The sequence below is a fragment of the Dromiciops gliroides genome, chromosome 1, assembly GCF_019393635.1.
Source record: "Dromiciops gliroides isolate mDroGli1 chromosome 1, mDroGli1.pri, whole genome shotgun sequence".
In the NCBI taxonomy this organism is placed as follows: Eukaryota; Metazoa; Chordata; class Mammalia; order Microbiotheria; family Microbiotheriidae; genus Dromiciops; species Dromiciops gliroides.
In genome coordinates, this window is record NC_057861.1 from 759,941,846 (window position 1) to 759,953,613 (window position 11,768).

General features: G+C 49.1%; 1 protein-coding gene across 2 annotated transcripts in view; it reads left to right on the forward strand.

The window, feature by feature from the left end:
- The window catches only part of HERPUD2 (HERPUD family member 2), a 36,378-nt gene extending 25,044 nt beyond the window's left edge, over positions 1–11,334 (forward strand). For both annotated transcript variants that reach the window (XM_043968649.1, XM_043968654.1), the window contains 4 exons: positions 1,456–1,578; positions 9,178–9,501; positions 9,910–10,024; positions 10,396–11,334. In XM_043968649.1, coding sequence (XP_043824584.1) covers positions 1,456–1,578; positions 9,178–9,501; positions 9,910–10,024; positions 10,396–10,557 — 724 coding nt within the window. In that variant the 3' untranslated portion in view covers positions 10,558–11,334. The remainder of the gene's footprint in view (positions 1–1,455; positions 1,579–9,177; positions 9,502–9,909; positions 10,025–10,395) is intronic.
- Positions 11,335–11,768: the final 434 nt, after the last annotated feature.

Genomic DNA, 11,768 nt, shown 5'->3' on the forward strand with positions numbered 1-11,768 from the left:
CCCCTTCCCTCTTCTCCTTTTCCCTCCACAGAAGGGAGCCACACCCAGCCAGTACTTGAGCAGAGCAATACTCGAGGTATATTTTTAGATTCAGAGAATTGGCAATCTGTAAATCATGGTAGTTCTTACTGGTGTGAATGGTAATCAGTCTTCAGTTCCCCATGACAGTATATGCCCAGCCCCACAGTGGAGTTTTCAGTAGCCAGTGGCTGACTGGTTTGCTCTCAGATTTGTTACTAACAGTGGTAAATCATCCCTGGGGACCTTTCTCATCCAACCATGCGTGCCCTTTGACCTGGAGCTCCCTTTGCTAGGAAGAAGGACTTCGAAGTCACTTAGAGAGTCTCGCTGCCCACTAGCAGCCTGTTTTGTGGTAGCAAAGGAATGGGCACAAAATTGTTTCCTGTTGTTGTGGTCCACTGATCTGACGAAATCCTGCTGACCTGTAAGAAAGAGCAAAGAGGACACCCCAGAGAAGTGCCTCGAGACTTGGGAGCAGAGCCCAGGGAGGCCTCATCAGGACAAGAATGGATGCAGCGTCAACAGCAGTGGAAGCTGAAGAAGAAGGATGGAGCAGGATGGACTCGGGAGAAGCAGTTGCCTTGTGGGAGGCATCTCCCTTTGCCTTCTGGCTGAGGGGAGAGCTCTGCTCACAGGCTCATTTCTTTGGTGTCTGTTTTATTGGACTGGATTTTTTAAATTTTTTATTCTTGTCATAATAGTAGGTTCTGTGGGAGGGGGAGGAGTATATTGGCAAGGGAAGGCTGTGTACAGACAAAAGGTGTGAATATGATGTTATTGCTTAAAATCGGTGTGCTCAGAATACCTGAGATTGTTCACGAGACCTCCCTCTCCCCACTTTGCAGAGATTGGGGGCTGTGGATGGTGAGTTGAAATACAAACGACTTGTTATTTGGTTTTGCTGAACTGAGCTTCCTGTCTTCTTCAGTCTTTGTTACAAGGGACAGTATGGGGGGGGTTAGCTGATGTATGACCAAAAGATCCCAATAGTCAGCTTGAAAAGCATTCAGATTTCATTCCAGATTTAAAATGGAACTCTGGTCCTTGTTGAGAATTGCTGGAAGAGGAAAGGACTCTTCCTCACTCTCTGTACCCCAGTAACAGCAGCGGGGGCTCACCAACTCTATTTGGGGGGGGATGACAATGAAGGTTAAGTGACTTGCCCAGGGTCACACAGCTAGCAAGTGTCAAGTGTCTGAGGCCAGATTTGAACTCAGGTCCTCCTGAATCCAGGACTGGTGCTTTATCCACTGTGCCTCCTAGCTACCTCCCAACTCTATTTTTAAGGAATTGATTTTCCTTAGTTTCCATTGAAACTGTTGGACTCAGATGATGATAGTCACTCAGACCCGACCTGAGCCTTTTGTGTTGTGTCATGTGCTCCATAAACCTGCTAAAAAGCTGAGATTTGTGTCCCCCTATTTTGTGTTTTAGAAACGTTGGGCATCAGTTTCCCGGACAAGCTCTTCCAGCTGGCTTCCCCGTCTACCCTGCTTTCAGCCCCCTGCAGATGCTCTGGTGGCAGCAGATGTACGCCCGTCAGTATTACATGCAGTAGTAAGTTATTTTCACTTGTCATTGCGTGCTTTGTAAGCTTCTAAGCCATTGCATTTGGTAGCATTCTGTATCTAGCCCAGTCAGAGACTTGCTGATCATCACTGGGCATGTTGGGTGTGGCTCAGGGGGCCGCGGGTGCCTGGTCAGGTCTCCACTTAGAGCGGGAGGGCCACGGCTGGTCTTTCCTGTTACTGTTCAGAGGGCCGTATGTGGGGAGAAGTTGGAGGGCTAAGCCCAGGACAGTCTGAAGAAAGGTGTCTGCTCTCTCCGGGACACCCAGTGATGGGACAGAATGTGCAAAAATTCCATTGATAAACGCCTATGGCTTATATTTCAGGGAACCCCTTTGTTATGGTTGTTCAGTTGTTTTTCAGTCCTATCTGACTCTCCGTGACCCCCTCTGGGCTGTTCTTGGCAAAGATCCTGCAGTGGTTTGCCATTTTCTTCTCCAGCTCATTTTATAGAAGAGGAAACTGAGGCCAACAGAGTTAAGTGACTTGCCCAGGGTCACATAGCTAGGAAGTGTCTGAAGTTGGATTTGAACTCATTGAGATGTGTTTTCCTGACTCCAAGCCCAGTGCTTTATCCACTGTGCCATCTGGCTGTCCTCAGGGAGTCCCTTAGGACCTGGGACAGACTAGCCTTCAGTTCTCTTTTGTTGACTGCACTAGGTCCTTCAGGCGTATGACCCCAGGCCATGCCGGGGTTAGTACAAAGGGCCTGTATACTTCTTCCCACCTTCCCTCTCCCTTATTTCAGTAGAAGGGAAGTGTGAGGGCCAGGACATTTGCGGCTGCTTGTTTGTCCCTAGTGCTGAATGTGGTTTTTTGGTGTGTAGTTCTGTGGTGTTTTTTTTATTTGTTCTCTTTGTTTTTGTTTGTTTTGGGGGGTAAGGCAATGAAGTGACTTGCCCAGGGTTACACAGCTAGTAATTGTCAAGTATCTGAGGCTGGATTTGAACTCAGGTCCTCCTGACTCCAGAGCCAGTACTCTATCCACTGTGCCACCTAGCTGCCCCAGTCCCGTGGTTTTCATTGGCGTTTGGGAACTTACTAAGAGGATCTCTCTGTATGAGCATTCTTCACGCCATGGTCTGTTGCCTGGGGCACTGACAGCTTCAGTGATCTGTCCAAGGTGACAAAGCCAGAGGGGACACTGGAGCCCAGATCTCCCTAACCCTGGGCCTGGCTTTCTGTCTGGGATGTCACAGATTGCTCTTACCATGTAGAGTGTAGTTGTTTAAGAAATGCTTCTTTGAATCGGATTGTGGGGTTTTTGTTGGCTTATTTGCTTTTAGTTTGGGATTTTACCTTTTACAAAGGAATATTGAAAGGTATCATGAGCAAACATATAACAATGCCTTGGGAACATAATTCTTCCCCTCAACATATTCTGGGCTCTTGGGAGGAAAGGGGGATTTTTAGCTCAATTCCTGCATAGCCTCCGTCCCACCGGATTTCACATCCAATTCCTCCTCTTCCTCTTGGGTCCAGGGCCTTCCCTGGTTGTAGCATCTGGCCTGGACTCGTGGGTCCTAAGGTCATTCTGGCTTGGGATCTGGGTTGACAAACCCACCCTCTGCACTTAGAACTGAAAAGGATCAGCAAAACAGCCCCAAACCCCAAGCCCGGTCTTTGGGGCAACAAAACCTCGGGAGAAAGGAACGGCTTTTCCCCCAGTTTGCTGCATGGCCTATCTCTGCTGTGCTCCCACGGCAAAGAGAGAGCCTGTGCGTGTGTTCTTCAGGTCGGGTTAAAGAAGTGTACCCGGTGTAACGAGGCTGCTCCCAAGCCCACAGTAGGCCAACAAAGAATGCCTTCTCCTAGAATCGGGTCTGTGAAGCGTCTCCCATGATATGTGATCAGGGCATGTCTTAAAGTCCTGTCACATTTTTAGCCCTCATGAGAAAAGGTAGGAAGGTGCATTTTGACACAGCCCTTGTCCTTGATCAGAACAGCCCTCTGGGGAGGCAGAGTAAGCAACCTCTCCTCTTCCTTACTTTGCCAGTGGCATAGAGTGCAGGATTCTCCAAACAGTCCTTGTTGCGGTCATTTATGGCCCCATATGTATAGACAGAAAATCCGAGTGATTCCCAAACACTGCTGGCTCAGTACGTGCCTGACTTGGAGCTCAAACGGCCTTTCTCAACCCAAGATGGAAACCTAAGGCGAAGAAAATTGGCTTCCTATCTTGTATGGCATCTGGCCTGTTTGTAGCTTTCCAAATCACATGGAGTTCTCCCCACTGGGACTTGGGACCTGGGCTTAACTAGGCAGTACCCCTTCTCTTAGAGGAGAAAGCTGTCCTACGTGGAAAATCATGATTCCTTCCATGCATAAAGCCGTCCCACTGGGGTCTGGGCAAAACTCCCAGCAGGAACTCATTCCAAGATTCCCTATTAATGCAAAGGGCCAAATTCTATTTTTTTTTTCTTTTTTAATTTTTTTGCAGGGCAGTGAGGGTTAAGTGACTTTCCCAGGGTCACACAGCTAGTAAGTGTTAAGTGTCTGAGGCCGGCTCCTGAATCTAGGGCCAGTGCTTTATCCATTGTGCCACCTAGCTGCCCCCAAATTCTATTTTAGATGAAGCTCCCATCACTAACAAACATTACTCTGGACCCCACTGCCAATTACATTTCCCCCCCTTCCTCCAGACTCTTTGGGACTCTGGAAGAGGGGCGGGGGCCTGTTGTGTCTCTGTTAAGCTCCTACCATTTGTGTTTCTCCAATATTAAGGGGTCCAAGAACCCCAGTTTCGTTTAGCCACTTGGACTCAGATTAGCTTTTACAACAGAATGTTTACTTCAGAAGTTTAACAAGAACAAACATACAAACATCTCTAACAAGGTGGAGGGGAAGATAACCACCCACATTCCTTTATGCTGTCTTGGTCTCTCTGGGTCAAGGAGGGAGGGGGAGTTGATTCACAGCTTTGTTTGATTCCTGTGCAGCCTAAGTCCCACCAAGTTTCAAGTCCAAAGCTCCGCCCCCGGCCCCTCCCCCCCCCCCTTCGCCGGCCTTGTGTTCAAGGACCTTGACTTCTCAGGCCTTCCCTGCTGGGCCGATGGCCATCTTATCCTATCATTCTGAACTTCAAGGCCCCTATGATGGGCCGCTCACTGGAAGGGGCGCAGAACGGATTCTTTCGTGAACGTGTGTATGTTATTGCTCTGAAAATGAGTCAAGGGGCCGTGGAAGCATCAGATGTCTGGCTAGAAAGGACCTCAGAGCTCATGTGGGCCAGTCCCCTGTAGACCGGCTTCTCGAATATGAGAGGCTTTCCTCTCTCAGCCCCTTTGGACCGCCTCGATTTTTGTAACTGCTGATTCTCTTCCTGGGTTCCATGATGGCTCTCTTCTCTTCCTATTCCCTGATTGTCAGGCATTTCCCACGGCCCAGTCCTTGCCTTTTGCGCCCTCTGGAAGGGAGATGGAGTGTTTGTCACACACACAAGGAGCATCATCCCTGCCTTCGCGGCATTTGACGGGTTGTAGCAGGAGGAGAGAGCACAGACTGCATTTTAGCAGCCCCTCCCACGGTTGGGCGGTGTGGTGCTCCCTTCTCCTAGGAAGGCCTTGACCATTTCTTGGTCACTTGACCTGGCCCTTGACGTGAATTCTCTTGGACATTGCCATGACTTGTCAATCCTGCCTGTGTCCCATCTGCAACTTTCTTTTCTCAGAAATGACCTGAAGTGCAGACGGCGCCAGGTCATTTTGCCACTGCCGTATCAGTGTAAAATGTGTTTGGCTCAGAGCAGCTCCAGCTCTGCCAGGATCCTGGGAGAGGCCTTTGGACCCGCTCCAGCAGAGGCGTCAAACACAAGCAGAAATGGGGGCCACTGAGCCACGCGTAAGCATCTTGTGGCCACAGTTGGCCTGGAAAACCCTACGTTTATTCTTTGTTCAGTCGTTGTCGGGCGTGTCTGTCTCTTCGTGTCCCCATTTGGGGCGGTCTCGGCAAAGCTACTGGAGTAGTTTGCTGTTTCCTTCTCCCGCTCATTTGACAGATGAGGAAACTGAGGCAAACAGGGTTCAGTGACTTGTCCAGGGTCACACAGCTAGGAAGTGTCTGAGGCCATGAACTCAGGGAGGTGAGTCTTCCTGACTGCGGGCCCTGCGCTCTGTGCAACATGGCACCCCATCTATAGACTTCTGTTTATTTTTCAGGTGTTTGCCTATTATATTTTAGTCCGGTCTGGTCTGGCCTCCCCTCAGGGGAGTGGTCTGGGGCTCTGCACGATCTTTTAAACGCTCCTCAGCTGAGTTTCCTAAGCCACAGCATTGGTCCAGGCCTTCAGCGCTCTCCACTGAGATAGCTCAGTGAAGTCTAGCCTGCCATCACTCTTTTCTGCTTGGTGTGCTTGACTCCCCAGCCAGGCCCGGCTCTACACTGGGCCCTTCCACCTTCGGCCTACATTGTGGACCCTGGTAGGTCATTGCTGTGGTCAGAGCAGAGGAAAGTCTTCTAGGTGCGCATGGAGCATCTCCTTGCAGAACGGTCCAGACTTGTGTCTGAGCATGTGCCTAGTCACAGGCTCTGTTCTGAGGCCTGTGTACCCCCTGGGCTGAACAGCAAGTGTCCCCTTCAGTAGTGTCCCAAGAAGACGGTTGCCTCCTGTTCAGTGCTGGTTATTGCCACAGTTTTCCTTGCATCGAGCTGAGATTGGTCCCCTTAACTTCCCATCGTTTCGACTTCTTTCTGGAGCTATCTCCAGCTTCCTTCAGTTACCTGAAGACAACCATCATTTCTCTCAAGTCTTAAATTCCAAAGTACTTGACCAGCAAGGTGGCAACTCCAAACCTCAAAAGAAAGGAATTTCGCACCAGCTCTAGTTAGAAAAAGATAAGACAGGACTACCACCTCCCACCCACAAGGCAACCCCCCCCCCCCCCCGCCCCCGCGCCAAAAAAAAAAAAACCCCAAACCAAACTTGATTGCTCAGAACTTTCATGAGTACCCTGACCCTTCCCAACCAGTGTCACAGGCCTGCACGACAGAAAGGAGGCTTGGGGAGAACAGTCGGAAGACGTGTTGCATGGTATTCTCTGAGCTATTGGCTGATACTGGGGGACAAAATGCTGGACAAGACGGGGAACCCCTCCCATTGGGAAGAGCAGCCTGGCCACCCTGGTTTGTCTGCATAGCAGTGGGAGGGGCTGGGAGCCCGAAGAGAGAGGGAGACAAAGTCATCCAGGTAGTAAACGTTTATTAAGTGCCTGCTGTATGCCAGGTACAAAGAACGGCAAAACCACGGTCCCTGACTGACGGGGGAGGCTGCATTCAAGCGTCTGCAGAGACAAGACCCCTCCAGGCTCCGTGGGGGGAGTCAGCAGGAGGGGCAGCGGCATTAAGGGAGACAAGGAAGAGCTCCCTGGGAAAGGGGCACGTTTGAGCCGAGGAGGCCTCCCTCCTGTGAGCAGGAGAGCCGAGAGAGGGTGCTAACAAGGAGAAATGAGTCGTTGTCTCTTCCATGTGTCCGATGGCGCTCCTCGCTTCCCTCCCCGGTTTTTGTTCAGTGTCATTTTTCATCTGACCCCCATCCTGGTAATCACCCAGTGCCTGTCCCTCCTAAAACATGGGCCCCTCACGGAATACAGCACTTGCCACGTTTAAGCACAGAGCTCACCCCTCCCTTGTTTTGGATGTGTCCCCTTGCCCCCCCCCCATTCCTGCAGAGAGCCTCTTTGTCCCAATCTGAAACATGGTTTTACAATTCCCACTGCTTGTACGACTTGTTCCCTGTACCTGGAATTTTTGCTGGTACCTTCATTCCCAAAATGTGGATTAGGTGCCATGGCCTCCCTAGTCCTCACTCACTCTCGTTCCTATGTGCCTTTGAAAGGTCTGTCCCATAGCACTACTGCACTCACTGCCCTGGCTTCCCCAAAGCCTCTCCTCTTCTCAGCTGAGAGCCTCGCTTCAGATTTCTCTTAGAAGAGAAAAGGGATTCGTTAGCCAAGAGCGGCCCCTTCTCCCCTCTTCCTCACGGCTCGTCGCTCAAACGCCTTCTTTCCTTGTCTCCCACGAAGTCCCTTCTAGGGCAGCTGCTCTTGATCCTGTCCCCTCCTGTCCTTCCTGTCCTCCTGAAGCTCTCCCTAACCACTCATGGCTTTTCTGATGCCTGCAGACAAGCCCGTTGGCTCCATCCAGCCATCTCTGCCACAAGGGTCTGTATCTTTTGTCCCATCTGCGATGGCGGCTTCCGCTTTCTCTTCTGCTCTAAACCATTCAGCTGAAACCACTGCTCTTTCCAGAGTACACAGTGATCTCTTTTTAAATTAAAGTTTCTTTCTTTCAATGAACAAAAAGGATTTTCCTTTCCCTGTCACTAAAACCACTGTTCTCTTAATGGCCTTTTCTCAGTGCTCATCCTTGGTGCCTTTGACTGGTGACCGTCAGCCATCTCCTGGGCACTTTCTCCTCTAGGGTTTTATGACCCTTCTCCCCTGGTTCTTCTTCCTCTCATACTGTCAGACTTCATTCAGTCTCTGTTTACTGAATCTTCATCCTGGGCATTCCCACTAAACGTGGCTAAACAGAGCCCAAGGCTCTGTCCTGGGCCTTCTCTTCCTCTCTACTATCTTGCTTGGTAATCATAATTTCCCATGGGCTCAGTTATCATCACTGTGTAGATGATTGTCCCACCCTTACCTCTCGTTCCTGAGCTGCAGTTTGGCATCATCAGCCACCTCTTGGGCCTCTTTGACTGAATGCCCCCTAGACATCTCAGATGCAACAATTAGCTTTCCCCTGTAACCCTCCCTGATCCTGCACTTTCCTGTTCTTGTTGAGGGGCACCTCCCACCATCCTCCCAGTCACTCAGCCTTGCAGCCTTGGTATCATTCTTTTTTTTTTTTTCTTTTGGTGAGGCAATGGGGGTTAAGTGAGTTGCCCAGGGTCACATGGCTAGTAAGTGTCAATTATCTCAGGCAGGATTTGAACTCAGGTCCTTCTGAATCCAGGGCCAGTGCTCTATCCACTGTGCCACCTAATTGCCCCTTTGGTATCATTCTTAACTCCTCATTCACACTCACCCCTCTTATCCAGTCTCTTGCCACAAGTTTCATGCTTGTTCTCCCGATCTTTTCTGTCTCCCAGTCCTTTATTTTTTTTGTTTTGTTTGTTTTTGTTTTTGTTTTGGCAGGCAATGGGGGTTAAGTGACTTGCCCAGGGTCACACAGCTAGTAAGTGTCAAGTTTCTGAGGCCGGATTTGAACTCAGGTCCTCCTGAATCCAGGGCCGGTGCTTTAACCACTGCGCCACCTAGCTGCCCCTCTCCCAGTCCTTTAAACTTACTTCAGTTGTCCTTTCTATCTCCCTTTGTGCCTATCACTGTGATCTATCCATGAGAGGGACTTAATGTGGCATCCGATTGAATTTTTTGGATTTACTGGTGTTGCCAGTGGAATTTTCCTGCCTGATCAGTTTAAGGCTGAGGGGAGGGACAGTTTTATTCATATCATTATTTTTCACTTATTTTCCCAATTTCCCATAATAACCGTTAAATGTGAAAGTATGCAGGCCCTGCCCATGAAGACAGACCAGACAAAATATTAGGACTTTTCTTTGTAATTATCTTCCTTTTGATTATTTCAGTCAAGCTGCTGTTTCAGCCCAGGCAACCCCCAATACTGACTCAGCCCGGTCTGCTGCTGCCCAGGCTCCCCATCTGGCCAATGCCCCCGCACGTGAAGGCCAGCCAGGTCCAAACGCAGGGGCCCAGGAGAACCGAGCCTTGAATCCCAACGTGCAGATGAACGCGCAGGGAGGCCCCGTGGTCAACGAGGAGGACCTCAATCGAGACTGGCTAGACTGGATGTACACGTTTTCTAGAGCTGCCATCCTCCTTAGTATCGTGTACTTCTACTCCTCCTTCAGCCGCTTTGTCATGGTGATGGGAGCCATGCTGCTGGTCTACCTGTGAGTAGAAGTCATCTGCCTGGGGCACAGCTCCTTTATCTGATGGGGCCCTGTCCTCCTGCCCTGCTGGTCTGAGCTCCAGGCCAAGTCGGCCCTTGGCAGATGGGCTTTCAGGAATAAGCCCTCCGGGCAGAGCTCGAGTCTTTGTGGGCTAGCTAGCTGGTCTTTCAGTGGCTTCTGAAGTCTCCCTGAGATTCAGAAGGTTCCTGGCCTTTGGGACACAACTAATGTGCTTTCAAAAGAGCCGGCCAGTGGTTAAAACTATGAATGGGCCCTGGGGGAGTCTCTTGGGGCGGAGCCAGGACCCTTAGGAAATGGTCCGGATTTCTTGTTTCACTTGTGAATCCCTGGTGGATGGGACGGCCACTTCTGATTTCTAATTCTTTTTCTCCTTATGTTGCTGAACAGACACCAAGCTGGCTGGCTTCCCTTTAGACAAGAAGGAGGGCAGCTGCAGGCCCCCAATAATGCTGATGTGAACCATGATGGGCAGAACGGGAATAATGCAGACCTTGAAGAAATGGTATGTTGGCACAGAGGCTTGTTAGGTCCCTCATAGTTGCTTATCTCCCCGTTCCACTTTGCGCCTGGAGTGACCACGGGATAGAAGATCCTGAGCTTCAGAAAGGGCAGCTCGGGTTCCTCCTCTCATGACCTAATTTAGGCTAGCCCAGAAGGTTGTGCTCGAGGTGGGCGTGGATGCACTCCCTGCATGGGGTCCCTGAGCAGGGATTCTTCTTTGCTTCTTTCTGTAAGGCCCAGGTTCATGGTCATAGCCTTTACTTGCCATGGAAGGGAGATTCAGATCACACACTTCCATCCTCCCTCCTGGGTCCCAGGGAAAAGGCAGCAGGGCGAGGCCCTCACAAATGTGGTTTTTGTTTGGTTTGAAAGGAGCATCTGATGGATGATGGGCTTGACGATGAGAGCGAAGAGGATGCCGGGGAGGCTGCCAGTGCCGGGCCCCAGCCTGGGCTCTTGGCTTCGGCCTGGTCCTTTATCACCACCTTCTTTACTTCACTCATCCCGGAAGGGCCTCCCCAGGTTGCCAATTAGACCTGACCATCTGTGCCAGCCGAGAAAGAACTGTACCGAGCAGTGGGTTTGACTGGAGGGAAGTGTTTTAAATAACAGTGCAATTTCAAAAAAATTTATAACTTTCTTTTGATCATGTTGTAAAAAGGTGTTTTTTTTTCAGCTTCTCATGCACATGAATCTTTTCAGCACAAGTGAGAGCTACACAATGTGTGCTTTTTTAAACATCCTTTAAGGAGGAGCACAGTGTGACAATGTTGGTCTTCCATGTTTTATTCTTTTCAATTATGGATATTATAGCAAGAAAAAATTGTTGTTAGTGCACATTATTCCTTTCAAGAGCTGTTTAAAGTATAGATGTCTACAGCAGGGAGCCTGTGGCTCTTCAGCAGTGTGAAATTTGAATCAATAATGCCTGTTTTCTGCGAATGACCCTAAAAGTTAAGAAGACGATTTTTATACTTCTGGTTTCTCCTCAGAATGCCCATCACACAAAATGTGCTGGCAGTAGCTTTTCTTCTGCGACACAGCAATAAGCCCTCCTCACGCTCGTTGAAAGCTTCACTTTTTTAAACCAGTTTTCTGATGCCAGACTCAATTATGGATATTTTCTTTTGTAGAGTACACCCTATTAATTGGAACTAATCCTTTTAAAACAAACACAAGCAGCTCTTCAAGGGAATTAACAGTGATGTTGGATTCATTACAAATGTTTGATATATACAGTACTTTTTATAAAATGAGATGTACTGGAAATCAGTCCCTGTAATTAGTTTTTTTAATAAAAGGTCAATTATAGTAAACTGTTTGTGGAATATTTATTTAATCATCTTCAGTAGCTTGCCATTGTACTTCAACCCTTATATTAATCAGCATAATGCTTTGATTGGAGACAGCCTCAAGGTCAGAGATGGGCTTGTATGAGCAGGATAATTGATGATTCAGATTCAAGGAGTGATTGTGAGAGGACCGATTTACCCCTGTGCTAGAGAAAGACATTTCTTCCTTCTGAAGAAGCATGTTTGCAAAACTCAATTGAAATCAGAAAGCAGCTTAATGGAAATATGGGATTGAGCATGTCTGGCCCCATTCTTCCTGATAGTGCTAAAGACAGGCTGTTCATCTTTTTCTCCCTAATTTCTTCTTTTCAGTTGTTGTCGGAGCTAACCTTTGGTTTCTCGTATCTTAAGTTAAGAGGTTTACGATGATAAAGTATTTCAGAGAGAGGGTCT